This window comes from Camelus dromedarius, chromosome 5 (genome assembly GCF_036321535.1).
Source record: "Camelus dromedarius isolate mCamDro1 chromosome 5, mCamDro1.pat, whole genome shotgun sequence".
Lineage (NCBI taxonomy): Eukaryota > Metazoa > Chordata > Mammalia > Artiodactyla > Camelidae > Camelus > Camelus dromedarius.
Window position 1 is genome coordinate 93805156 of NC_087440.1, and position 27836 is coordinate 93832991.

At 58.1% G+C, this 27836-nt stretch overlaps 3 protein-coding genes across 6 annotated transcripts in view; all 3 read left to right on the forward strand.

The window, feature by feature from the left end:
• Nucleotides 1-2932, forward strand: part of PACS2 (phosphofurin acidic cluster sorting protein 2) — a 57703-nt gene extending 54771 nt beyond the window's left edge. For both annotated transcript variants that reach the window (XM_031454478.2, XM_031454480.2), the window contains one exon: nt 19-2932. In XM_031454478.2, coding sequence (XP_031310338.1) covers nt 19-137 — 119 coding nt within the window. In that variant the 3' untranslated portion in view covers nt 138-2932. The remainder of the gene's footprint in view (nt 1-18) is intronic.
• A 494-nt stretch (nt 2933-3426) lies between these two features.
• Nucleotides 3427-18220, forward strand: TEX22 (testis expressed 22). The gene is made up of 3 exons (XM_064486348.1): nt 3427-4264; nt 17489-17629; nt 17774-18220. Exons 1-3 carry the CDS (start codon nt 4100-4102, stop codon nt 17951-17953), a joined length of 486 nt encoding a protein of 161 aa, XP_064342418.1. The 5' UTR covers nt 3427-4099; the 3' UTR covers nt 17954-18220.
• A 5863-nt stretch (nt 18221-24083) lies between these two features.
• MTA1 (metastasis associated 1) overlaps nt 24084-27836 on the forward strand; it is a 33881-nt gene continuing 30128 nt past the window's right edge. For 2 of the 3 annotated variants that reach the window (XM_064486349.1, XM_064486351.1), the window contains exon 1: nt 24085-24189. In XM_064486349.1, the coding sequence (XP_064342419.1) occupies nt 24162-24189 (28 nt within the window). In that variant the 5' untranslated portion in view covers nt 24085-24161. Of the gene's footprint in view, nt 24190-27836 lie in introns of all 3 variants that reach the window. The other variant, XM_064486350.1, reaches the window with a different exon arrangement.

Here is a 27836-nt window from a genome sequence, read left to right on the forward strand (position 1 = left end):
TGGTCTCGTCCCCCACAGTCCTCATTGACGGGGTGGAGTGGAGCGACGTCAAGTTCTTCCAGTTGGCGGCCCAGTGGTCCTCGCACGTCAAGCACTTCCCCATCTGCATCTTTGGACACTCCAAGTCCACCTTCTAGCCCCGCCCACCCAGGGGCCGCCGGCTCCCCACCCTGCAGCCCTGCGACAGCCAGCCGCGCGTCAGGAGGGCCCAGCTGCTTTTCTGTTAACATTTCAGTTTACTACAGAGACAGACCCTTAAAAACACAAAGAGAAACAGTCTTAAGTATGGATGTGCTCACAACCTGGAAACTAACGGGGTGGTCCCCCTGGGGAGCCCGTAACTGCTCTGCTTATTAACCAGAATGTTCTGGCAGGGGCGGGGGGTCAGGGGGACAGTGTTGAACTTGAGAATTGCGGGAGGTGTGTGTGTTTGGGCCTCAGGACTCCCCTGCCCCTCAGCCCCCCAGCAAGAAGGGTTCCTGCCTTTGGGTCCTGTCCTCCCTGAAAGCCAGGTCTGTGCTTCCTCAGGGAGCCAGGGTCAGGTCGGCAGCCACACAGGACACCGCCCCCCCCAGGCACTGAGCTGGGTGCCCAAAGGCCAGCCTTCTATTGGGGGCTTCCTGAGCAGAACACAGGCCAGTCTGCCCCACGCCGGGTCCACTTGGGGTTCCCAGTAAACTCCAGCCGCCTGGGGCAGTGGAGGTTTTACAGTAGCGGATAGTTTTAACGCTTTTAAATACATGTTATAATGTAGCTGCCGAACAGCCGTTGCTCTTCTGAAGTCCCAGCAGCCCCTCAGGGCTGCTGTGTCCCGGCCCCCAACACCCGCCTCACCCACAGGGCTCGCGTCCCCCTCTGCTTCTGCTAGTGGTCTCCACCCTGAATTTAGCAAGCACGGTGGCTGCCTCCTGCCCCCCAGCCGTGGCCCTGCCTTGGGGGAGGTGTCCGGTCCAGGCAACGGGTGCATGTCCCCTGCAACACAACTGTGGCCTATGAAAGCTCTGGCAAGGTGGCCAAACCATAGGGGCCAGCATCGTTCAAGCCGTGGGTGCAGCCGGGGCACCTCACAGGGCCAGGGGACCCATCTCTCTAGGCCAGGCTCCTCAGAGCCAGGTTTGGGGTTTGGGTCCCATATGGGATGGCAGCCCTACCTTCCACCTTCCTACAGCAAGCGGGGAGGTGTCCCCAGTCCCCCACAACCCTGTACCTCAGGCATCTGCAGGAGAGCCCACCGGCTCCTGCCCCTTGGCAGCTTGGCTGTAGGACCATCGTGGTCGTTTTCCTAAGGCTGAGAGCCACACAGGCCGTGCTCAGAAAGACAGTGCCAAACGCAGGACAAGCTGCACACCTTCTTCGCTCCCCTGCACGACAGGCCTCTCCAACAGCCCGCGGCGCGGAGGGTCGTGGCACAGAGGGTCCCTGCTCTCGGGTGGTGAAACATGGCCCGTCTTCCTTACCTGTGCCCTTCCTGCTTACCTCCTCCCCGCAGGTGGCTGTACGGGGTCCAAGTGTCCATGGCCGAGGGACCTGCATCTAGCTGACAGTCAGGCCTTGGGCCTTGGACCTTGGACCAGGGGCCCTGCACCTCCCTGGTAAGGACCTGGGTGAAGGTGCAGTCTATTGAGCTGATGGACCCTCGGGAAGCCTCCCCGCCCTCATCCAGGGCCTAGGTCACTGGTCCTCAAGTTTCCTTCTAAAGGTCACACTCAACAGGAAGGAGGTGCCAGGGAAACGCCCTTGACTTAGCTTTCCAGCTGCAGACCTAGTTTTAGAGGAAGGGGCCAGAGTGGGTCCCGTCCATCCTGGCTGTGAGTGGCCCCCTTCCCAACCCCCACCCCCGCTATCCTCATGCCCTCCCTGGCCTCACCCATGGCTGTCTCCTTGGACACACAAGAAGACACCCAGAACCGCCACCCCATGCCGCAGGGCCCGCCTGCCACACCGTTCCTGGGCCAGGAAGGCTACGCAGCCAGCCCAGCCCTCAGCTCGCTTGCAGACCTGGGCTTGCACACACCAGTGCCCCAGTGCCCGTGTCGGCTGCACGGGGGGGTCCCTCTCTACTGCCTACCTCATGGAGCTGCTCTGAGGAGATGTGTAAGAGCACTTTTCCCCCAGAGGAAGATGACGCAGAAGCCAAAGCTGTCTGTGACTGAGCCAGTGCAGCTGTGAGCACATGGGGGCCCTGTGGGGTGTGTGAGGGCCGTGGGCCCCAGACTGTGGGCCCACAGGACTGGAGCTGCCCCCTCAGAGCTGGGCTTCTCAGCCCACTGGGTGACCAAAGATTAAGCCACCAGTCACCTTTGGGCAAGGCCAGGCTCCCAGTGGCCTGGTGGCGTCGTGTGGGCAGGTTCCAGCCTCACTGAGGCCAGCTCCCACGCTGTATCTGGGCCACTGCTTCCTCCCACCTCGTGTTGGTCCCATGGGTCACCATCTCCTCCGAGCATGCAGGCTGGTGTCCTGAGTCAGTGTCACAGCCATAGCTCAGGGAGGAGAGGGCTTCTGGACCCAGAGCTGAGGATCTCTGTACAAAGACTGGCAGATCAGAGTGGCCAGGGCCAGCACTGCTGCACTGTCCTCACTCCCAGACAGGAAGGCCAGCTGCCTGATCCCTACACCTGTTCCTCGACCCCCTCCCCAGACCTATGCTGTCCTCTGGTAAGGTGGAGAGGAAGAAGAGTCCCGGGCGGGGGCCTGAGGGCCGAGCTCGGGGGCCCACTTCCGTGGGGCTCTTACCCCCATCCAGGTCATTGTGCATTGTTTGGTTTCTAGGATGTATGTGTTGCTAGTTTTTTTTTTTTTAATGGAAAACAATTAATGTAAATAGCTTTTTTGGGAAACAGATTCTAATCTGTCACATATGTGACCACGTGGACTATTTTAAGGTGCTGATGCGACACTAATAAACCCGGGGGGCTCCCCCAGGCCCTCCCTAGCCTGCTGTGTGATTCCTCTCCAGCAGCCCCAGCTCCGCCCTAACCCTCCGTCGGAGCAGCCGGGCTCCGCCTCGCGTCTGCACGAGCGGGCCTGCGCTCCGAGGTCCCCACGGCGGGCGGGGACCCAGGAAGGAGGTCGTGGGGCCGAGCGAGTGGGGGCGCCTACCGGGCCGGCCCCTCTGCGCGGCGCCGGGTCAGGACGCCGGGAGGGTCCGGGTCCCGAGGCGCCGGGAGGCACGACCAGGTCCGCGTAGCGAGAGGACCCCCAGGCGGCCGTGACCACAGGAGCCAGCGCGCAGGCGCGACGCGGGCCGGAAGCGGAAGCGGCGGGGCACGGCCTGCGGGAGCGGAACTTCCGTGGGCCTCGGCCCCGCCCCCTCGGGCCTTGCGGGATCGCAGTGGGCCCCAGCCCTGTCCTGTGACCTCCCACCACAACGGGCCCGCCCCCGCCCCATCCCTGCTGTACCCGCCCCTCCCCCCGCCCCATCCCTGCTGTACCCGCCCCTCCCCCTGTACCTTCCATGTACCCCGCCTCTCCCCAGCTGACCGCCGCAACCCTAGTGGTTCCCTCCTCTTGACCCTTCACCGCGTCCTCCTAACTCCTGTCCTGCCACCCCCCAAGCAGACTCCTCGTCCCCAGACCCTCTGGCGTGGAGAGGGGCGGGCTGCAGTCTGCTGCGGCCTCCTCGCGCGCGGCCTGGGCTTTGGGTGTGGTCAGGCAGCGTCGAGGTGAGGTCACAGGGGTCGCGAGGAGAGAGAGCTGGGAGGGCCCTTCTTGCTCTCCCGGTCGTTACAGCCGTCTGCGGGCCCGCCGGCAGGGTCCTGAGAATGAGCACTTAGGGCCGCTTGAGTTGCTGGAGCCATGGTGGGGGCCCGGGCGCGGGAGGGTGTCCTGGGGGGAGGCAAGTGCAGGGGGTTGCTGGAGCCGCTCCAGCCTGGGGTGACCGTAATGAGAAAGATGGCAGCAGAAGCTAGAGGGCACGGGACACCCAATGGGATCAACCCCTCTGTGTCTCTGGCTGAGGCCCACACACCCGTCTGGCCAGTGGCTGACAGATGGGCCTAGCAGACCCTGATACGGCCTCCCTCTGCCTGAGGGGCTCAGGTAGCCGTGGGACCTTTCTTGGGAGCCCCTGCAGTGCAGACAGCAGCCCAAAGGGCCGGAGATGGACAGCGGAAAGCACTTATTTAAGGCCCTCCTGGGGAAGAAGCCAGAATCGCAGCTGTCCCAAGAGGATGGGCAGCCCTCTGCCACGCCGAGCCCAGCCGTGGCCTGGGGCCAGCCCAGCGCTCAGAGCAGCAGTCAGCAGGTGCTGCAGACTCAGGACTGGGTAAGCTGGAGGAAGCTGTGGCCTCCGTGCCCCTGGGCTCCTCTCTGGGAGCCCTGGGCACTGGCTTTAGAGGTGTGGGTGGAGCAGGAGCTTTATAAGCTTGGGGAGGGCCCAGTGGCCCCTGCCAGGAAGCAGGTGCTGAGTTGGGGGCCGTACAGAATGTCAGTATTCTCTTCCCCAGAGCCCTAGATGGGCAGCTAGGTGGACCTGCACCCCTCCCACAACTGTGGGCAGTCGGCTTCTGCTGGCCACCCCGACCCCGGGCAGGAGGGTGGCACCAAGTGGAGGGAGCCCCACACACAGCCTGGGTAGTATCCCACTGACCAGGTGGGCAGGCATCAACAGGACTTGTCAACAAAAGTCGTGACCAGAATGTTCTCAGAGCCTCTGCTTTGTGCCAGCCTCAGTCTGGAGGCACCTCTGTCTACCCCCAACCAGGTGGGTGGGCAGCTGCTCGGTTCCCGTGCAGCCATGAGTGGACGGGACACAGCTGCTCAAGCCCTGGGGACACTTGATGAGCAGAGGAAGCCAGGCCCCCAGGAGTTGTGTATGGTTCCCTGTGCATCCAGGTCGGAGCCAGGCCAGTGCTTGGCGGGGGCCCGTGGAGCTGTGCCCTTGGACCTGTTGGCGCGTGTGTTCTCGGGGTCAGAGGTGTACGTAACAGGTGGTGGGAGAAAGCAAGCAGGCTCCGTGTGCCCCGCCAGCCGCGTGCCCCACCCGAATGCCGGTGAGGCACCTTCCGGTGTTTTGGCTTCCACTAGACCGACATCCCAGGGCAGGTGATCTGGGGCATGAGCCACAAGTGTGTCACCTCTTGAGGGTGAGGACCCTCATGGAGGCTTCCATTCTGGACAGGGGACCTGCAGGGGCGGAGGGGCCTGGCCACTCGGGCAGGGGCCACTGCTGTGTCTACAGTTCCGAGAGGTGGGCGGGTGGCTGTGGATGAGGGGTATGTGGGGGCTGGGGTGGGGTGGGAGGCCTCACAGAGGAGAGGGGCTTTAGAGGAGGGGGGAGGGGCACAGACTCCCAGGTTTCTGATTTGGGGGCAGAAATTTGCTGCAGTGTTCCCCACACCCTGGCCACTCCCTTGGTGTCACCCTACCTCTTTCCTCCACTGCTCCCCACTCTTGGGGAACATCAGCTGCTCGCTGTGGCCTTAAGGGGTGCACCAGGCTTCCCTGCCTCGTACCATCCTGCAGGATGTCCTTCCTCTTTGTCCCCCTCCGTGTGCGTTCAGCATGGAACCTTCTTCCAGCTTGTCCCAATCTGCCCCTGTCAGGTATCATCTTCCAGGGACACAAGTCAGCACCACTATTCCCTTTGTCCCTGGCCTTTCCCAGCCCGAGCCCCACAAGAGCCGCCCTCGTGTGCAGTGTTTATGGTGGGAACACGTGCTCACCGAGGGGCGGTTACTGCAGGCCGAGTCCTGGGTCTGCAGACATCCAGCCTCACACAGAGGGCTGGGCCAGCTTGTCCACTTCTGTGTCCTAACAATCCTGCTCAAATGACCACAGGGGGCTCTGAGTGGGGCGAGAACCCACAAGACAGAATTGGGCAGGAGGGCCGGCCACATTCTGGCGTGTGGCCCCGGGTTGGGCCGAGTGGGAGGGTCGGCTTTCAGCTACGTGGTTGGAGGCGGTAGAAACAGGAAGCTGCCCAGGCTCCCAAGCCCCAGTCCACCAGCATTGCTAATCAACACTTAGCCCCTACTTTAGATACCAGCCAGGGACACCAGACGTTTGAGGAAAACCTCTGTCGTGAAGAAGAGCAAAGCACTTGGGAAAAAGGAACCAGAAGAACCAGGTACCAGGCAGAGTGGAGCAGAACGGGAGGTGACCGGCACCACCTTGGAAGAGTCAGCCCACACAGCAGACCCAGAGGGGCACGGCGTGTGGACACTGGGGAGGGGGCGGCGCGGGCACCATGTCACGTGCCCGGTCAGCGCAGGAGAGTGGACTGGAATCCACCCACAGCAGAGGGTTTGGGAAGAGGGTACAGACAACTGTTTGGAAATTAGTGGCCTTTATAAATACAAACAACAGATTCCAGAAAACAAACAAATGAAAATGGCACATTTGACGACAGAAATAAACTTAACAGAAAACAACACAAACCCATTTTAGAGAAGCTTTAAAACACCCCGAAGCATTATCAAGAGACTTGGCGATTGGAGAAGACACTGTGTTCCTGGACAGGAAGGCTCGCCAGCACAGAGGGGCCTCCCCAGGCGTTTCACCGCCCCGTGTCATTGGCGACACAAAACCCTGAAAGCTTGTCTTCCCTTTTTCGTGTCAGCAAGCTGGTCAAATGGAAAAATAAGAACAGGTTCAGCTGTAGCAGGTACGAATTCGTATCGCAAACTGTCAGCGCAGTCGGGCCCTGTCTTGACGCACGGACAGCAGAACTGAATGCCGGCAGACACCTGGTGCAGGCTGAAGACAGCATCTGAGACCGGGGGGCGGGGGCTGCTGATAAATTATGCTGGGACACTGTATCTGTCTAGAAGAAAGAAAGTTGTAGCCATATCTCTCAGCACCAGGATAAACTCCAAATGCGTAAAAGGTTTTAATGTAGAAGAACAAAATCATAAAAGTGCTAGAAATTCTGGGCAGATCGCTTTGTACCTGTGGAGTAGGGGTGACCTTTCTAACCAAGCCTGAAGTCCAGAAGCCATAAAAGCAAATGATATGTTTAACCAGATGTGAAAAACAAACAAGAAAACCTCTATTAAGGTAAAATACATACCAGGAGCAAAGTCAGAATAACTGACAAGGAAGCCAAGACTCTTCAATGGCGGAAGGGCGGTGTTTTCAACAAACGTTGCTGGGAATTCTGGACCTCTACAAGCGAAAGAATGAAATTAGACTCTTACCTAATGCCACATACAAAAATTAGTCAAAATGGGTCAAAGACATACACATAAGAGCTAGAACGATAAAACTCCTGGAAAAAAAACAGGATAACTTCATGACATTGTGATCTGGCAACAGTTTCTTAGACGCGACACCAACGGTGCAGTCAGCAAAGGTAAAGGTAAATTGGACTTGATCAAAATTAAAAACTTTTGATCACCCAAGGACACTATCATCAGAGTGAAAAGTCAACTGGTGGAATGAGAGAAGACATAACTGACTCCTGAACATGCGAGGGTTGGGGGTGCGCCCACCCCAGCAGTCAGGAGTCTGAGAGGAGCTTTACAATCAACTGGCCATACCTGAGGTTCCACACACTGCAGAGTCACCTGCGGACTGGGCGGTCCTGCAGTACGTACCTGCTGAAAAAGCCCGTCTGTAAGCGGCCCACGAAGTTCACACCGATATTCAGGTGTCAGCTGTATTGGCAGATCCCATATCTGCTAAAGGGTTAATGTCCTGAATATATAGAAACTCCTAAAACTTGACAGCAACAACAACAAAAAACCCCAATAACTCAATTCAAAAATGGCCAAAAACTTAAAAAAAAGAAAATGAACAAAAATGGGCCAAGAGATAAACAAGGTCCCACCGTGTAGCATGGTGAACTATAGTCAACACCTTGTAATAGCGTATAATGAAAAAGAATGTGAAAAGGAATGTATGTACATATGTATAATTGAATCATTGTGCTGTACACCTAGAATTAACACATTGTCAGTTGATTATACTTCAATTTAAAAAAACAGGCAAACGACTTAATAGACACTTGTAGTTAACACACAAGTAGGTAACAAGGACATGAAAAGATGCTCAACATCATTAGTCACATGGCAGTGCAAATCAAAGCCACAGTGTTGGGGGCAGCACAGCTCAGGGGCAGAGCACATGCTTAGCATGCACGAGGTCCTGGGTTCAATCCCCAGTAACTCCATTAAATAAACACATAAATAAAAACCTAATTACCACCCTCCCACCCCCCAAAAAATAAAATAAGTACATTAAAAAACACATACACAATGAGATGCCACCTTGCACCTGTTAGGGTGGCTAGAGTAAAAAGAGCAAATGCTGGGAGGATGTGGAGAAGTCAGAGCTCTTGTGCGCTGCTGGGGCAACGCAAGGTGTTGCATTCGCCATGGAAACAGTGTGGCGGCTCCTCAGAAAATTAAGCATAGGGTTACCGTAGGATCCCACAAGTTCTGGGTGTACGTCTGAAGGAACAGAAAGCAGGGCCACAGGCAGATGCTTGCACATCCACGCTCACAACAGTGTGACTCCCAGTCGCTGGAGGGTGGAAGCAGCTGCTGTCCATCGACAGGTGAATGTGGTAAAAATCTACAGCGGTGTGTTACTCAGCCTTGAAATGGAAGGACGTTCTGACACAGGACACAGCGTGGCTGGACCTGGAGGACGTTGGGCTGAGTGAAATAAGACAGACGCAGAAAGACAGACAGACTCCTGTGAGGTCCCAGAAGGGGCCGACTCAGAGACGGGAGGCTCAGGTGGGGGAGGGGAGTCAGCATTCTGTGGGGACTGAGTGTCAGCTTGGGGGGATGGAAGCTCTGCAGGTGGATGGCGGTGACGGTCCCTCCACATGTGACTGTACTGGTGCCAAGGAGTGACTGAAACGGTAACTCTCCCGTTACACGTATGTTACCACAGTAAAAGCTACATGAAGAGGGACCCAGAAGCCACTTGATGGCGGGCAACGCCCTGTGGGGGTGAGTGGGGCTAGTCTGGAAACGGAGCATCGGGCCGGGACGGGGCCTGGCCCCTGGCGGAAGGGCTGGGGAGAGGGCCGTCCCGAGGAGCTAGCCCGGCACACAGCTCTGAGGGGCCTAAATAACAGCGGCTGAGCGTGAAAGCGACCCGGAGTCCCCGAGGGACCGGAGGACCCGAGCCAGCGCCCTGGCCCTGGCGCCCCGTCCTCTGGCCCTGCAGGGACGCCCCGGGCAGCAGGGCCCGCAGTGTGTGCTGGAAACGGAGCATGAGTCGCCCTCCTGAGGGATCCCCAGCCCCTCCCGTCCCCGCACCACACCAGACGAAGCACCGCGATGAGGCCCAGGGAACCCGGGCACAGGGGGCGATGGCGCACACACAAGCCTGCAGGAAAGAGGCCGACTGTCCCCAGAACTTGCAGACCTTTCACAGACAGGGAGCCCCAACTGGCCGGAAAGAAAGCTAAAGGTACTTGGTGTCAGGGACACAAACGAAATTAAATCGTTTGACAAAAGGGTGAAAGGCCAGGGCATAAGGAGCATTGGCTGAGGTGCAGGGAGCAGAGCTGGCGCCCCCTGCTGGGGGGAGTGGGGCGAGGCGGCCGGCAGGGGCAAAAAGGCTGTTCTGCCGTGGTGGGTGGTTAAACAGTCGGGATGTTCGTGCAAGTGAGAGTGGACAGCAGTGACGATACACGAATTAGCCCGGCAGAATCCTGGTGGAAACGTCTCAAAAGCATGTTAGGTGGAAAGCACGTGGAAGACCCTTCCATACCCTGTGGTTCTGCTGACCTACATGTTAAGACCAGCGCGGTGGTCTCGTGCCCCCCTCTGTTGGTGGCAGGGGCTGGAAACCGTGAACCCGGACCAGTGCGGCCAGCTCACAGGATGGAGGAAGGAGTCTCTGATGAGATCTCATCAGTAAGTTTTATTTCTTGAGGGAAAAGGTTGGAAGCAAGTATGGCATTGTTCACTTTGGATAGTGGATTCCTGGGTTTTAAAATATATTTTCCTTTGCATTTTTCTCAGGTGGTTACCATTCCATTTTAAACTAAATGCACACCCAAGGCCACGCTAGGGTAGGGCTGCCCTTCCACTGGCTGGTCCTGGGGTGCAGGCTGGGAGCCCTAAGGGTCTGGAGCTGGCTGCAGGGGCCTCTTGCGTGGCTGGCACAGCCCTCCCCTCGCCTGCAGTGACCCAAGAGTGCCCCAAACACAGCCCTGGCCCCCGGGCTGGGTGCAGCGCCTGCAGGCATGGGGGTGGCCACCAGTCGGGCTTGGAAGTGCCTCAGGCATAGATTTATAGCATTCCCATGAGGAATCCCAAACTCACCACCCCAGTGGATTTAATGTTCCATGCTCAGAAGAAAATGATCAACTGATAAAACAAGGAAAGAGAAAAGATGCAGTAGATACGAGGAGCACGACTGCCCCCGGGTGTGCCTTACTGGACACTTAGATGTTTAACACAGCCAGCAGAGACTCGCCTTTTCTTTCTGTTGGATCTTCAGGAGTCAGTGAGTAGCACCCCTGGTCCCTCCTAAACCCGAAATAGGGCAGAAAAGGTGTTTGAGCAACTGAGACAGAGACCCTGAGAGGCAGGGGCAACGCTGGGTGGGGGCGGGAAGCAGGTGGACAAGTGGTGGCCGACATGACAGCTGCCCCTCTGGTGAGACCACGCTCCATGCACCTGCCCGGTCCACGAGCTGCAGTGCTGCGTGTCCCCGTTTAACGTGAACATAGAACGAGGACCCTGAGACAGAGGACACAGCTCAGGGAGCAGAAAGCCATCCTCCCTAATGAAGAGTTTACAGGTCGGCATTCCCACGCGATTAAGGTCAGTGCCGTCCCGGTCAGTGAGCTTCACGCTGGCCAGATCCACTTCGTGTGCGTCCGGAGCCAGCATCACCCTGACACCAGTGCCGGGGAAGAGGGGGAAGGGGAAAAGAGGAAAGGGAAGAAGCGGGTGCGCAGACCTATGAAGCACAGATTGAAAACCCTGAACACACGGCAAGTAGATGAAGCCAAGCAGCATCTGAGGGAGCAGACTTCACCACCATGATGGTGCAGCCCCACACCTCCGCCCTCCGGGGGAGCAGGAGCTCAGTCCTCCACAGCTGTCCCAGTGCCCAGGATGGCGCACAGCACGCAGGAGGTGCTCGATACGTATATACCAAATAAATGAAGTTGCACGTAAATACGAGAAAGTTGTATCCTCGGAGTGAAGGCACTTGGAAATCTGCTAATAAGTTCTGCGTGTTACCAGGAGGAGGAAGACCCCGCGACTGCCTCAGTGGATGTTGGCAAAAGTAACGTTAACAAACTCCAGCCTCACTCCTAGAAAATCAAACACAAAAACCTGTCGACTCTTCGTAAGGTAGGAAGAGGTGTACCTTTCAGGAACCTGCTACAGGGGGGCGCCCGGGAGCCCCCAGAGGACGCCACGAGAAGTGTTTCTGAAGGTTCCAGCAGCAGGCAGGGATGCAGGGCATCTCCATGACGACAAGACAGCAAGCTGGACGTCAGAGCCTGTGCAGAAGGCAGGGGCTGGGATGCGCTACAAGTACCCGAAAAGAAAGGGTGAGATGGTCATCGTTTGTAGCTGATACACTGTTTACCAAAAAAATCCATGTAGGCCAGTTAAAAGGCCACTAACAAAAGAGGAAGATTGGATATATAATCACCATTCGAAACTTAATAGTTCCCAATATACTAAAAATAAACAGAAATGTAATAGAAAAAAAGGATCTATTCACTTCAGCAACAGAAACTACGATGTCCTAGAAATAAATCTGTTCTTGTTCAAGACCTACATAAAGAACATTATAAAATGTGACTGAAGCGGGGGGATGGTACAGCTCAGTGGCAGAACACATGCCTAGCATGCACAAGGTCCTGGGTTCAATCCCCAGTCCCTCCATGAAGAAATAAATAAAATAAATATACATAATTACCCCCTGAAAAAAAAATTTTTTAAATGACTGAATGACAGAGAACTCCTAATGGAAAGTTGTACCATATTATTGGCTAGGAAGGTATATGTTCTTAACCTGCCAGATTCCTCCCCCAAATAAACTAATTCACAGCAATCCTAATTTAAAAAAAAAAAACTCTTCATGAATCTTGAATTTTTGTCCTAAATGAACATAGTGTTTCTGGCAGTGTATTAGTTACCTGTTGCTGCATAACAAATGTCTCTAAAATTTAGTCACTTAAAACAACAATAAATATTTTTGTTCCAGTTTCTGTAGATCAGGAGTTTGGGAGCTGCTTTGCTGGGTGGCTCTGGCTGGAGGGCTCTCATGAGGTTACACTGACGTGTCAGGCAGAGCTGCTGTCACCTGAGAGGGAAGAAGGCTGGGGAGCCCGGCTGACTCTCACAGCTGGCACGTCCGTGTTCTAGACTCCTGGCGGTGGTTGAGAAGCCCACGGAGCTCGTGTCAGCTTCAGACTTAGGTGCATTTGGTGAGTGTTGATTACAGCAAAAGACCAGGAAAAGAACCAGTCTGGAAGAAATGGAGAGGAGAGTTGAACAGAAACAGTGCCCAGCAGACTCAGGAGAAGGAAGACCAGCTGGAGAAAGACCCATAAAACAGGCAAGACCGCGAAGCACAGGGTGCAGCCGCAGGGGTAACGACCAGAGTCCGCGCGTGCAGGAAGCGGGCTGGACCAACACCACAGGTAAGAGGCAGCCTCCCTCAGAGCAGGTCGGAAACACCCCAGCCCCTCGACATGCACGGGGAAGTGTGCCGGCTGAATCGTGGACTGTTCCAGCCGACTGGGTGAGAGCAGACCGTGGACAGTCTCGCGCTGGTCCACAAGCTAACTTGGCCGCCCGACTCTGCCAGCGTCCTGTGGACGCAGAGCGGCAGATGCCCGTCCTTGCCCTGCGAGGTGGTCTGGCTGGTGTGCTCCTGCGGGAGAGAAGCAAGTGGCCATCCCTGGGCCACGTGGCCTCCTGTATCCAGAATTCAAAAATGTGTAAAAGGACACAAGCTATTACAGCAAAATAGCTACCTGATTTGAAAACCTGAGGATTTTTCTGAGCTCCAGCAGTGGCGCTGCATGGCATCAGGACAGAAGTCAGTGAGGAGACCCACCACCCAACCCCCGAGGAAGAGGCCCTTGTTTAACTCTAAGGATTTAATGTATGCTTTGCTTTGCAGCGTTGGGGGAGACAGACTTTCCAGTGTATGGCAGTGGGGTGATCCGCTGTCCACCTAGGAGACTGTGAATCTTCACTCATCAAGCGCACACACGCACCGAACACTTACGCCCAACCACAGGAGTGCTGGGAGAACGTGGCAGCGTTTAGAATCCGCGTGGGGAGTGCCCCTCTTAGGCCCAGTCTCTGAAAGAAAGCCCTGACAAATCTGCCTGCCGTTGCGGGGGAGGGGGCAGCTCCGGTGGCAGCACGAGCTTAGCCTGTGTGAGGCCCTGGGCTGGATCCCCAGTACTTCCCCACCAAAAAATAAAATCTGCCAGCCCTTTTAAAGGCTGGTACAACCCGAGACACAAAACTGCTGTAAGACCGCCTGGAAGGAAATAGTCGCAACCTTCAGAACATTCACACGTTTACCAACCAGAATCTACAATGCAATGCTGGAAAGCAAAGGGAAAACAGGTTTTAAAACTGAGCGAAAAATAAATGAATGAATGAATGATTGAATGAATAAATAAATAAATAAATAAATAAATAAAATAGAACAGGGAAGTACACAAAGCCTACGGACTCACACTCCATAAAGCAGCAGCAAAGTGGGCTCCCCACGTGAAATGACTGGCTAGAACGGTGATGACGGACCTGTGCGGAGCCGGTGAGGACGCCGGGGAAAGACAGGTGCTGTTTGGTCGGTTTTTCAGAGAACCAGCCTCTGATCACCATCTACTGTTGTTTTGTTTTGTTTTTTTTCATTCTAGTTTACTCGTCCGTCTTTCCTAATTCTGTCTTTAAACCTTCTGTGGATTTCCTTGTTCTTTTCCCAGCTTCTTGAGTGACTCGCTCTGCCCCTTTGCTGGGGTTTTCCCTAGTTTTCCAGCACTGAAAGCTTTTGTGTGTTGGCTGGTGGTGGGCCCTACCCCCCCCCCCCAAACGGTGGGCTTCAGTCCTGGTTTCCTCCTTTTCACCCAGGACTCGAGAAGCAGGGCGGGTTGGTGCGTCCCTGCCAGTGGGAGCGTCTTGTTTTCCTTCTATGGTTGGTTTCCAGCTGGAGGGCACTGCGGTCACAGAATGTGACCCCCATCCCACGTCCTGCGCTGGGGAGCCTGTCCTGCCGTGAGCCCCGTCTGTTGTTGAGAACGTGGGTCCCAGGGCGTGCGCTCCGTCAGCTAGGTCACTCTGCTGCGTCACTCGAGTCTCTCTTTGTCAGGGTTTGTGATGCTTCTATGAACAGGTGCGAGCACAGGACAGGACAGCGCCCTGCCAGGAGTCCCGGCTTCCAGCCCTTGTTGCTACCGCACGCTTACACTGCTCTTCCTTGTTTCCTCAGTTTCAGATTCTGAAGGCTCCTCCCACAGAGGCTGAGGACCTGGCCCCCCCGCCCCGTCCTCCCACTTTGATTGTTTCATCTTTTTACCGCAATCCGCTTCCGAGGTCTGCTCTCCAGCGACCGTGTGAGCCTGGTCCACAGCTGACCGTGGAGAAGTTTCCCTAAGAACGGTGAGGTCTGCCTTCTCAGACAGCTTCTGTGTTTCCCCGGAGGTGATGCTGCGCCCTCCTGGCCCTCCCACTTCACCTTCATTGTCTGTGCATCGGTTGTGACTTCCCCCCAACCTTTCCAGCAAAGCCGTGACTTTCTGCTCACACGCGCCCTGACACCTCAGGTCTGGGAGCTCCGTTTCACCCTCGTGCCAGAGGGTATTTAAGGCCTTGAGAGTTTAAAGTTGTGAGAATACCTTTATTCTGCTGACACGCCTGAGTGATACCTCGTCTGGGTGAAGATTCTAGGTGGGAAATAGTTTACTTTCAGGATTCTGAGGGCACGGTCCCATCCCCTCCAGCTCCCAGGGCTGCGGCTCGCTGCCCCGGGCCAGGCGGCTTCTGTGTGCCCGGCTTGTCGGCCTCTGGAACCCAAGCTCTTGGTCCCCCTTGCCGTCGATCTGAAGTGTCGCCGCACCGTGTGTCCTCTGGTGCCAGTCGGTTTCCTTTCTCGGTCCCTTCCAGCCTGGAGCCTGGCTCCTCCTGTGCGCACGTGTGTGTGTGTCCATGCTTATTGTCTCTCTTCTCTCTCTTTCTGAAGATTCTGTTAGCTGGGTGTTGGATGCATACGATTGATTCTCCAATTTTCTCACGTTTTGAAGGCTGTTTTCTCCGGGGCTTTCTGTGCTTTGTGGCTGTTCTGTTATCAGCATTTGCCATCCCGATGCGCTGTGAGGAATAACCCCAAAGTTTCCAGGATACACTACAGCAAACTTCTGTTTCTCTGCCTACAGATCTGAGGTCAGCCGGGGTCATGTCTCACCTGCCTCTCCCTTCCCGAGGCCTTCCCAGGGAAGGCTGTGCTCGCGGTGGTGACAGAAACCCAGGGCTCAGTTGGACTACGCAGGCATATCCAGAGCACATGCTCCGTCAGCATCTGCAGCCCCACCCAGCATTGCAGGGGCAGAAGAATGTACTCTAGTGGGAACACTCTGACGTCACATACTCGAGGGGATTCTGTGACAGGAGGGGAGGGAAGGATTAGGGCCAACAATCTCCCACACCATCTGAGAAGTTGTGATTCTGACATCACATTTTTACTCTGAAAGAACTTGTCCCTGCTCTCTGACCGGCCCTTTTGCACATCATCCTCTTCTTGTTTCATGGATACGAAGGGTCTAGGAGAACATCAGTTATAGTGAGGCAGTGGGGGGCAGGCCTTCCTGTGCTCCCTGTAATAGCTCCTTGTCCTCAGAGTTTTGTCCTGGCTGGAGGTCCAGGTCTGTGTTTTGTGGTAGAGGCTTTCTGGGGCGGCTGGTGCTGGCTCTAGGTCTCCACAAAGGAGTGGGGCCCGCAAGGCTCGCTGGAGGCTCCGCGTGCCTCGGGGCAGCCCCCCCCCCCCCACCGCCCCGCAGTGGTCAGGCTTCCTGTGGGCTGATGGGGTGGGCTTCTGGTTGCTGTGTTGGACACACCCACTCTTACTGTCTGCAGGCCTTCTCCCCAGGGGTGGTCTTTTCCTCCAGAAAGGACCCCTCCCCTGCCCCGGGTGGAGGGGCTTCTTGGTGCAAAGTGGGAAGAGGGGCTGGGGACTTCACTTCTTTTTTGGCCATTCTAACCACTTTTAAGTGTACGGTTCAGTCGTGTAAAGTATATTCACATTATTGCAAAACAGATCTCCAGAACTCTCTCATCTTGCAGATCTGAACCTCTGTCCCCATAAACAGCAACTCCCCTCCTTTCCTCCAGCCAGCTTTCGGGGTGGCCAGCTTTCCACGTGCGGACTCTGAATCCTGTGACTCTAGGCACCTCCTATGTGTGGACCAAACAGTATTTGTGTTTTTTGTGACTGGCTTACTTCACTCTGAGTCTTCATGTCTCCGAGATTCATCCATGTTGCAGCGAGCGTCAGAATTTCCTTCCTCTTTAAGGCTGGATAACATTTCATTGTATGGACTTGCCATATAGGGCTAGTTCATTCATCCACTGATGAACCTTTGGGCTGCAGCCTACTGTGAATAATGCTGCTATGAACATGAGTGCAGAAATATCTCTTTGAGACGCTTTCAGTTCCTTTGGGTGTATACCCAGAAGTGGGATTGTTGGATCATATGGTAGTTCTATTTTTAATTTCTGGAGGAATGGGGACTGAGTTTGGTCTTAATCCTCTTTTTATTTTTAGCATGCCCCCCTCCCCCACTACGGCACTGCAAAGAGTGACCTGGCTTCACTCAGGGATGCGGCAGGATGACCCCTGGCTGGGCAGAGTCAGGGAGGGGCTCTGGGAGTCTCTCACAGCCCACCTGGGAAGGTCTCGGGGAGGGGGATCCTGCAGGGGTTGCACCCTGCTTCTGGCCTTTCCCAGTCGGTAACCGATTTCCAATCTGCTGTCTTGTGCTGACAGCCCTCTTGCACTGGTGCCCTGTGGCCTGTTCTTGGGTCCTTATGGACGCCTGAGCGGTATTCTTTCCCTGCACCTCTGTATGGTCATTTTAGGAGGGCTTGACGGCGAGCAGCTGACCTTGGGTCCCGCCTTGCTTGAGGTACACACAGTCTGCCTGCCTGTCCTGGGGGCCTCCCCAGAGTGTGTCCACTGTACAGCTCAGGGAGGCGGCTTCTCCCCAGCCAGGACCAGGCACGGGCACCAACCGGAGGACCATGACCTTGGCTGCAAGGACATCACCGTCTAGGGAGCCCGACCCGTGTGCTGTAAGGCCGGGCCGGGGCTGCGGCCGCGGTGTCCAGGCGCAGAGCTGCCGTGCAAAGCCACGCAAGGCCACAGGCCCGGAGGCTGAGGTTCTGACCGTCCCCCGGCACTGGGGAGAATGAGCGCACTGCGCTGTGGAAAGCGCCCCCCCCGCCCCGTGCGGAGGGTGCGGAGGGTGCGGGGGGTGCAGAAGGTCGGCGGGTGTGGGGACCCCCAGGCGTGGCCGGCGCAGACCCTTGCCCTCTCCCCGCAGGTGTGCGAGCCGCCGGAGAGCAGGCGCCCGAGCCGCCGCTGGAGCGTCAGCATCAGCGAACGCCGGCGACTGGCCGCGCTGGGCGGCTGCGAGAGGCCGGAACACGCGGACGCGAAGCCGACGCCGACGCCCTCGGGCCGGGTGCGCGGGCGCGCGGGCGCGCGGAGGCTCCGCGGGTTCCTCTCCTCGCCCAGCCCTCCCCGAGCCCGCCCGGCTTCCTGGCCCCGCCCCGCCCCCTCTGTCGGCCGGCCCCGCCCCGCACCCTGACCCTGCCGTCGCCCGCAGGACCTGCCGCGGATCGTGGCCGAGCTGGTGTCGCAGGGCGTGGACAAGGACGTGCTCCTCCCCCGCCCGCCGAGGTCCACCGAGTCCACCAACGCCTTCCACGCCTTCCTGGTCCGGAGCGCGCCTTTCTGGCGCAACATGACTTTGGAGGCCCAGGCCTCGAGGTCACCGCCCTCCTAAGAGCCAACTCAGCCCCGAGTCTGTCTCCCGGTGCCTTTCCTGCGGGTCCTGGAGGCGGCCTGCCAGGCTTGGGGCGCACGGCCCCTGCACCGTCTCCGTAGCCCAGCAGAGTCATGACCCGCCCCGGGATGACAACAGGGCGCCCTGGGACCCTCTGGCTGCCCTCTCCTCAGGACACTCACCCCTGAGGCCTTGGAGGCCACCTCCGGGTGGGGTAGCCTTCCCCAGCCCAACCTCTGCTAGGCTGCCTAGGGTGGACGGAGGACCACAGGCCGGTGGGGGGGGGGTGTTGGGCGCTGGGGGAGGTGTCCTAAGGGGTGGGGGAGAAGGGGGCTGGGTTTAGGCAGGGGGCACCAGGACGCCCTCTCGCTCCTCCTCAGGGACCCCTGGTGAAGTGGGGAATGGCTGTCCGGGGGCAGAACCTGCTCTGGGCCAGGCTCTGAGCCAGCCAGGAAAACCCTCCCCCATGCTAAAGTGTCAACAGGCCTGCTGGGGTGACAAGTGCTGTGGAGTTCTCTGTACCTGAGCAGCCTTAAAGGGCTCCATGTCCTCGCTCAAGACCCAGGGCCTCACCGGGCTCACCCTGATGGGTCTCCTGGGGTGTCTCCTGAGGCTGTAGTCAGATGGGGTGGGTCCAGGATTCTGGGCTGGCCGGCCCTCTGCTCTGCACAAGGCCTCCCCCATGGGGACCACCCAGGGCTCCCCGCCAGCACAGTGGAGGCTGTGGGCCGTCCCTGGGGCTGAGGCCCAGGGCTGGGCAGCATCCTCCCCGCCTCCTGTGGTCTGATAGTGGGGAACAAGCAAGGACCAGCAGAGAGCCCCGGCTCTCTCCAGCAGGGTGTGCTGCCTGGGACACGTGGCAGTCCCTGGAGATAGTTTGGTTGTCACCCCGGCTGTGCTGGCTTCCTGTTGCTGTCCGAACAACTTACCACAAACTTAGTGTTTCAAACAAATTCATGAACCACGAGTTCTGTCGAAGTCCGAACTGGGTCTTACTGGGTCAAGAACAGAATGTGGGCTGGGCCATCTTCCTTCTGGAAGCCTCTCCAGCTCCAGAAGCCGCCCACATTCCTGGGCTTGAGGCCCCTTCCTCCGCCTTCAAAGCCAGCAGCACAGCTTCTGTCTTACGCTTCCTCCTCCACTTTTAAGGACCCTGTGATGACATTGGGCCCCCCTGGGTAACCCAGGATATTATTTTAAGGTAGCCTGGTTAGCAGCCTTAACCACCCCTGCCCTGCTGTATAGCCTAGCACGGTCACTGGTTTGGAGTGAAGACGTGGACATCTTGGGGGGGGGGTGCTCTGCCTTCCCCAGGGGCTCCTGGCATCGAGTGGGTAGAGGCTGGGGTGCTATTCAACACCTCACAGAGCACAGGATGGCCCCCCACAGCCAAGAATGATTGGGCCCCAGATGTCACCAGTGCTCCACCAAGGAGCCCCTGGAAGAGAGGAGGGTCTGGGGTGACCTGGGAGCCCGGATGAGAGCAAGGGCCACCCAGCAGACGGATCAGGCATCTCTGCTCTGGTTAGGACGTCACCCAGGTCACTGCTGACAGTGGACACTGCAGTGCCACCATCAGGCGTCCATTCTAAACTGTCCTGTCACTCTGCTTCCCGACCAGGTAGGTCCCTCCCCAAGTCTAGGGAGAGCAGTACATCCTCCCAGACTCACAGGGACACCCCCAGGCAGGGGGTCTGCTTGGGCATTCCAGTGGCAGGGAGGACAGTCACCTGGGCTGGCCACGTGGTCTCCCTTGTATCCACACTTGTCTGTGCTTGTGGGCTCAGAGCAGGGAGCAGAGCTTATAGACACCCCAGCTCGTAGGGCATGGCCCCCTAGGGCTGGCAGGGCACCTGGGAGGTGGTGTTGGTGGCCTCCTGAGGGCCGGCAGACACTCAGTGCCCAGCATTGCCCCCACTGAGAAAAATGACATCGTTGGCTTCATAAGAATGATTGCTTACTATTCAGCAATCCAGCAATAAAGTGTTTTTTTTAATTTTCCCTAATTTAATCTTTATTATATTTTGTATTACAGAAGTCAAATATTTATTCCAGCATTTTCTTTTATTAACATTTTTTAACAGAGAGACTGGGGATTGAATCCAGGACCTTTTCATGCTAAGCATGTGCTCTATCACTGAGCTATACCCTACCCCCAACAATAAAGTTTTAAAAATCTCACTCACGGTTTCATCACCAAGAGGACGGCTGTTAACATGAGGTGAAGGTGATTCGAGTATTTCTAAAGGCCCAAGCAGAGGTGAGAGAACATATGGAAATAGAGAGTAAGTGTAGAATACTCCTTCCAAATGTTTAAAAATGTAAGGGAAACCAGGATTGCCAAAATTAGGTGAATGCTGCTTCACCCCAAGTTTAAAAGATTCTCCTAAGAATTCTCAGGAATTACAGCAAACATCCAGAGGCGGTGTCGCCTGGGTTTGGGCAGCGTGTGTCCGCTTAGCAGTGCTGGCTGAGGCCGGGCTCTGGATGGTAAGGAGCGGCTCGGGCACTGCCCTGCCCACCGTGGTCCCTGCCCACCGTGGTCTGCATCTCGCAGGGGCCTGGAGCACACCGCCAGCATCCGGCCCACCCCGTCTTTGTTTCCGTTAGCTGCTCGCTGGCTGCATTGAAGGTCAGCTTTTACATTTCTAAAGAACTTAATTTTTTCGGTTCTTCTAGGTTTAGGAAGTTTTCCTGGGGCCTTGAGACGGGCATGAGCACTTGCTGGGGAAAATTTCAGGTCATGCTGTTTTTCTCTCACGACTTCGTCTTCAGGCTCTGAATGTTGCTGGAGAAAACGGGGCCAGCGTGGTGTTTTGTCCTTGTATGTGATATGCTTTTTCTGGGGAAAAAAACCTTTTTTTTGCTATCATGTTATTTATATGCTATTAATTTATTTTTGTTTTTTTTTTAAATTGAAATACAGTCAGCTTACAGTGTTGTGTCAATTTCTGGCGTACAGCATAATGTTTCAGTCATACGTACGCATACATAGATCTGTTTTCATATTTTTTTCACTATAGGTTACTACAAGATATTGAATATAGTTCCCCGGGGTGTACAGAAGAAACTTGTTTATCTATTTTACATTTAGTAGTATTTGCAAATTTCGAACTCCCAGTTTATCCCTCCCACCCCCTTCCCCTCCCCCATAACCATAAGTTTGTTTACTGTGGCTGTGAGTCTGTTTCTGTTTTGTGGATGAGTTCATTTGTGTCTTTTTTTTAGATTCCACATATGAGTGATATCATACGATATTTGTCTTTTTCTGTCTGACTTACTTCATTTAATGTGATCATCTCTAGGTCCATCCATGTTGCTGCAAATGGCATTATTTTATTCTTTTTTATGACTGAGTAGTGTTCCACTGTGTGGTATTAATTTATATGCTATTAACCCTTGCAGTTCAGCAACCAGACAGGGTAGGTCTCAGTGTGACTCACTCTACTGCTGTCCTGGAACTTGGAGGGAACCTTCGAGGTGCAGGCCCTGTGGTTACCCCAGGGAACCTTTCCAGTGTATCTTTGAACACTTTTCCTAACTTTGGCCTCTAGCCCCAGGTGCCTTCCTCCGGGTTCTCTTGCCACTAGGCCCTGCCCAGGGACGTGGTCCATCGAGGGTCTCTCCCCCACTGTTAGACTTGAGTGGGTCCCTCCTTCATCAATGTCCTCACCCTCTAAACAAACAGTGCCCCCACGGTATTCTCCCTGCCCCCTGCCCCTCATCATCTTGTCTTCAAGGCCCGTGATGTCACAGACCATCTGTCAGCCCCCCTCCTCCCCACTGGACTGCACCCTCCCCAGGAAGGCGACTTGCCCTCTCCCTTCCCTAGCATCTAAACAGTGTGGCACGAAGCAGGTGCTTGGCAAGTAGCGGTTGAGCTGAGGCAGGCTTATTTCCACTGCTTTGTCTTGCCCCAAGTCATCTCCAGCCTTTGCTGTGCTAGAGCCTGCCCCTTGCTGTTTCTCCTGCTAGCAACGGTGTGATTTTGAGGAAACTCAGTCCCTCTGCTCTTAAACCTCCAGCTCCTTCTGCCATCCCGTCGTCCGTATGTGACTGCTGATTACTGGCCTCACTGCTGAACTCCTAAGATTCCGGGGCTCCTGTGGAGTCTTCTGCTTCCTCAGGTGTGTTCTCCCCTGCTGCGTCTTTGTCAACCCTCCCCCCACCAGTTTTTCTGCTGCTGTGAGGGAGGGGATGCAGCCACACCTCCACGTGTCCTCCCTACTCTCTCCTGTGTGTCCCTGCTCTGCTGCAAGGTGTCTGAGATTCAGTGACTTGCCTCTGAGCTGGTTTAAGGGCTGGGCATCGGATGCAATCCCCCCTTCCTCGGTGAATCCCGAGAGAGGAAAGCAGTGTGGGTGCCAGCGGGGGGAGTAGGGCTCTGTGGTGTCTCCTGAGAGTTTATTAACCGTCACTCTGCTTTAGGAGGGGCGCGTTCTCAAGGGCAGACTTGGAATTCCAGTGGCTTCCCTGCTTCCGGTGAAAGTCAGCCCTGACTGCCACTCACCGGCCACGGCCAGCTCTCCTCCGCCCCATCGGGGGAGGAAAACAGCACCCACCCTTCAGTTGCTTCTGCCGCCAGCTGGCCCGGAAGAGTCCTGGTGCTCCAGGTGCTCTTGGTTGGAAGCCCCCCACCCCCGCCCGTTTCCAGGAGTGGGGCAGGGCAGCACTTTACAGGCGTGAAGGTGGAACTCCGTGCTTAACAGCTTCCTGGCACTTGTCACTGGTTCCCACTAACGTTTTGGTCAGCTTGTTCCCTATTGGTTGAGGGAGGCTTCACCTGGCAGCTTTGCTGTCCAGGTGAGGAGGTGCAGGCAGGCCACCAAAGGTCAGGACAGGGTCCTGTGGAGAGCGAGGGAGACCATGCAACCTCCACCGCCCCCTTTGGGGAAACTGAGTCTCATCAGCCCCCGCTGTAGCTGAGCTCCTCTCCCCTCCAGCCGCCCCCTCACAGCTGTGGCCCCACCCCTCGGCCAACACCTGGCACCCTGTGCTCAGCCTGGGGCTCCCCTCCACGTCCGGCAGGGATGCCCCTGTGTAAACAGGACAGTCACCCATGGCGTTGCTCTTACCAGCAACCTGGGGCCCCGACACCTCCTGTCCCTCGCCTCCTAGCAGTGACATTGATCCTGGCTCCAGACTTCACCTGGTACACCTGCTTCTCTCCATCCGGGACCCCAGCCCCTCCACCTGCCGCTTTTCCCTGCTGGGGGAGTCCAGGCCCCAGAGTCCCCCCAATCCTTGGGCCTTAAGCAACCAGCCGCACAGTTACAGGTTCTGGCGGGGGCGGGGAGGACATGCAGGTGCCTGCCTCACCCGGGGACCCTTCCAGCCTCCCTGTTCTGGGGCAGGCAGCCCCCACACCCCAGCGGCCTGATCTGGGCTGTGCCGGCGAAGCCTGCAGGACCCCTGCTCTCAAGCGGGGCCTTCCGAAGGGTGTCCTCCGGGCATACCCTTCTCCCTTGGCCTTTTCCTCAGGCCAGGTCTGGGGAGGCAGTGCCAGCTCAGGAGCGTGCCCGCAGGGAGCTGGGATGGAGCCCACTGCTGTCCAAGCAGGGCCCTGGGGTCTGGGCAGTGAGGGGCAGGGACAAAGAGCCCTGGGGTGAGTGGACGGGAGGTGTGCGGCGCGGTCAAGAGGCCACGGCTGGGCCACCCAGCATCAGGGAAGCGGGAGCAGGGTGTGTGGGGAAGAAGGGGCGCCAGGTCCTGGAAGGACTCGGGGGCGACGCGGAGGGCGGAGGGAGGGCCGATGCGGGAAAGGGCGCGGGGAAGCGGGCGGCCGGGCGCGGGGGCGCAGGGAGGACGCAGCGGGGCGCGGGGGCGCCCACCCCGGGCTCCCGGGAGGACCGTCCCGGGGGCGCGCGCGGCCCCGGGTCGGGTAACGGCCTGCGCGGTGGGCGGCGGCGCCCGAGGCCCCTCCCTCCCCGCGGCCGCTCCTCCTCTTCCTCTCCCGCCCGCGCCGCGGCCCTCGGTCCCTGCGCGGCCTCGGCGGCCTCGGCGGCGGCGGCGGCGGCGGTGGCGGTGGCGGCGGCGGCGGCAGCAGCGCGGCCCCTTTAAACCGCCCGCCCGCCCGCCCGCCCGCGCCCCCGCGCCCCGCGCCCGCGCGCCTCCATTTTCCCGGCCGCCCGCGCCGAGCCCCGCGCCCAGCCCGGCCCAGCCCGGCCCAGCCCGGCCCAGCCCGCGGCCTCCGCCGCCGCCGCCGGACATGGCCGCCAACATGTACAGGGTCGGAGGTAAGGCCGCCGCCTGCACGCCCGCCCGCCGCCTTTATGCGCCGCGGGCCCGACCCGCCGCCCCCGACCCGCCGGGCCCCCGCCATCTCACCTCCCCGCCGGGCCTCGGTCCCCAAACCGCCGCCCCAGGGCCTCGCCATCCCCCAACCCGGGTCCCCCTGCATCCCGGTCCGGGCCCCACTCCGTGTCCTTCCCCTCCCCCATTTCCCTCTCCCCTCCCCTCCCCCTTCCCCTGCTCTGTCCGCCTCCCCATCGTCACGGCCCCCCCCTCGGCCCACTTCTGGTCCCCTCCCTCCACCTCTGCACCCCTCCCCCACTGCAGGCCGGCCTGGCCGGGCCGTCCTTCCTCCTACCCCGGCACCCCCCACCCCCTCTTCTGCACCCCCCACCCCCACCTCCTTCCCCTTCCCATTCGCCTTTTCTGAGCAGCTGGTCCCTCCATCGCCACCTCTGCCTTGGCCATGCTCGTCCCAACCCGAAATGGCCCCTTGGGCCGGCCCCAGCTGGAGCCGGTGGGTAGTGGTGGCTGAGCTGGGCGCCAGGGAGGCGGGGGCTCGGCCCACCTGTTGGGGGCCGGCCGTGTGGCCTGTTGGGCCTTGGCAGAGAAGCTGTGGGAGCTCTGGGAGTCGTAGAGCATCCTTTAGGGCCAGGGGCCTGACTGGAGCCCCCCACCCCCAAGCAGGGGCACATGGCCTTGGAGAGCTGGCTACCCTCCTGGGAGCGGGAGTTTTGGGGTCCTTGGGGTGTGGAGTCCCCAGTGGGGCATGCAGGGCTGGATCGAGTGCTGGGATGAGGAGCCCCACGTGTGGCCCACATTCCTCCCCAGGGGCGCCTCAGAGCTGGCCCTTGGGCCGGGTGTGTGCTGGGGGCTTCCCCCAGCAGGATTCCCTGTCCTGAGTCTCAGCAGCCTGTGGTCACCCCGAGCATGCTTCTGAGATAACCCCAAACTTTCCACTGCCTCCTGTCTCCCCAGCCGAGCAGGGAGGAGCTGTGCCAGGACTGGGGAGAGGTGGGCGGCCGCCTGGTTAGGGGGCTTCCTTCCCAGGCTCCTTCTCCCACGTGGGCCCCAGGGAGCCCCCAGCTTTGGGCCTTGTCCCACTCTGGGGAGGGGGCTCCAGGAGGACGCACCGCTGGTTTTCTGTGGGATTCTGAACTCGTCTTCAGCGCTCTGTCCCAGGGAGCTGAGGTGCCCAGCTGCCCACCTTTGGTGGGGTGTGTCAGGGCCAAGAGCAGCGCTGGCTGCACTCTCCAGATCACCTGTGTCCTCAGGCTGCTTTTTCACTGGCCAGCCTGGTGACCTTGGGCGCGCCCCCATCTGTGCACTGGGTCTGCACAGCAGCTGCCCGGCCGTCAGGCCCTCCCCGGCCCCCTGGGCCCCCTCTGGCGCAGAGGTGGTCACAGGAATGGGGGCCTGCACCCCATTTAGCAGCAGGCCTCTGGTGGACACACGTGGGGAGCAGGCGGGAGTGCAGGGGCCCTTTAGGGAGGGGCTGATCCAGGCGTTGTCTGTTGAGGGGAGGCAGGAGCATCACCTTCGGAGGTCCTTTCCCAGGCCTCTCCATCCCGGCACCCGCAGCCCCTCCCTCTGCCCCCACCCCAGCTGTCAAGGCCCAGGCTTCTGCCGACCTCACAGCCGCCCCTCCCAGCGCTCTCCCCTGGCCTGTGCCCTCCTTGACCACCCTTCCGCAGGGCAGACCGCCCCTGCCCTGCCCTGTGTGAGAGCCTCCAGTCTGCTCTTCCCTTGGGCTTGTGCAGTGCTTCCTTGGATGTGCCCAGCCAGCAGCCCCTCTTCAGGTGTGGTCTTAGCTCTGGCCCCCAGCCTTCGGCCCGCATGTCATGTTGGCCTGTAGAAAAAATGAAGGAATGTCACCAGAACGGAGGCACCCAGCTCCTGGATGGAGGCACCGAGCTTGGAGGAAGGGGCAGTGGGAGGGAGGCTGGTGTGGGGTGGAGGGGGCGGCTGCTGCACCTTCGTCCCCTGCAGACACTTCTGCTGGTCCTTGCTGCGGGGGCTGGGGCCCCCACTGTGCCTGCTTGTTGGCACTGGTTCCAAGGGGGCTGTCCCCGCTCCGCCCAGGCTGTGGACCGCTGTTTGACATGTGAGCTTCAAGCCTCCTATCTGGCTGTGAACTTGGCGGGGGCCTGGCCACGGTTTACTCGCGGCGTGGACAGGGATATCTGTGCCCTGTGGGACCCCCTCCCGGGGACAAGTGTTTATGTCCCTGTGGGGGTGTCCCAGAGGCCTGGTCTGTGGCGGGGGCTGCTCTCACTGGGACTCCCCTTACCCTGGCTTTTGGCTGGAATCCCAAGGCACTGTCCCACTGGTCTGCGGGGCCAGTGGTCCTGGTGGGCCAGGAGTTGACGGGTTGGTGTCCCGTCCAGAGGTGCTGCTCGCGTGGGGAGGGGTGTCGGATTTCTCAGGGCCCACACAGATTTCTCAGTGCACCCCTTTCTCGTGAGCCGGTTGCTGCCTGGGGCTGGTGCTGTCTGGGCAGCCTGCCCTGGCCTCGGGGAGCACTGCGGACATGGGGTCTGGGAAAGGCCTCCCTCCCCGCCGTCTGTTTCCCCTGCTCGGGACCCTAAGAACAGAGCCTTTCCTAGAGGTGCTGAATTCAGTGAGGAAAAGGAAACACCCGTTAAATTTATGTTGTTGTTGTTGTTTGGGGGGGGGGAGGTAATTAGGTTTATTTACTTATTTTTAGAGGAGGTACCGCGGATTGAACGTAGGACTTCGTGCCTGTTAAGCATGCGTGCTACCGAGCTGTACCCTCTCGCTTATACCCCTTCAACTTGAATTTCAGGTAAACAGTTTCTTAGCGTAAGTTTGTCCCAAATGTTGCATGGGACACACTCACACTAGAAAGTAGTTAGCTGACTGCAGTGTTCTCCGGGTGTCCTGCGTTCTACCTGGCAGGCTGCTCTGAGGCCCTGCCAGGGTGTCTGGGCGGGGCGAAGGCATGGCCGCAGCTTCAGGCCAGCTGACCGGCTGGGCGGAGTGGGTCAGCCTGGGAGGGGGCAGAGCCTGGTTCTTCCCTGGGAAGTGACCTGGCCTGGGCAGAGGCCTTCTGTCGGCATCTGCAAGAGTTGCGGGCGAGGCCTCGATATGGGTGGCGGGGTCAGGGTCCACGACCCCTGCTTCTCTGGGGTCCTGGACAGGCTTCCGGAACCAGCCGTGGGCTGAGGGCACCGTGGGCAATTCTCTCTGTTCATTTAATGCAAAGAAGGTCTGTCGTGTTTCAGGGCAGAAGCGAAAACCAGCACCCAGGAGCCACCGCCGGCAGCACGGTTACTGTTTGGGGTGCTGTTTGGGGCAGTGTGTTTATTCACTGGCGGGCTCTAACCATTTCCCCTCAGCTTTCCTCTTTTTTTTTTCTCTTTCGTTGCGAGAAGGCAACACCCATTCTTTTGGGTAGTTTGATTTTTTAAAATACGCTTCAGAAAGGCAGCAGGAGCACCCCCAGCTCTCCGGCAGCTCGCTGGTGTCCTGCTGTCTCCGCTGGGTTTTTAAAATTTACTTTGGGGGGGAGGTAATTCGATTTATTTATTTATTTATAGAGGAGGGACGGGGGATTGAACCCGGCACCTCGTGCATGCTAACCTAAGCGCAGGCTCTACCGCTGAGTTACGCCCTCCACTCCCCGCTGGTT

Excerpts from the sequence above, each read along its gene's own strand:
- TEX22 (XM_064486348.1), top strand. The coding sequence starts at position 4,100 with ATGGACAGCGGAAAGCACTTATTTAAGGCCCTCCTGGGGAAGAAGCCA. Across the intron at positions 4,265-17,488 it reads TGCTGCAGACTCAGGACTGG|GTGTGCGAGCCGCCGGAGAG; the intron begins GTAAGCTGGAGG and ends CTCTCCCCGCAG. Across the intron at positions 17,630-17,773 it reads CGCCGACGCCCTCGGGCCGG|GACCTGCCGCGGATCGTGGC; the intron begins GTGCGCGGGCGC and ends CGTCGCCCGCAG.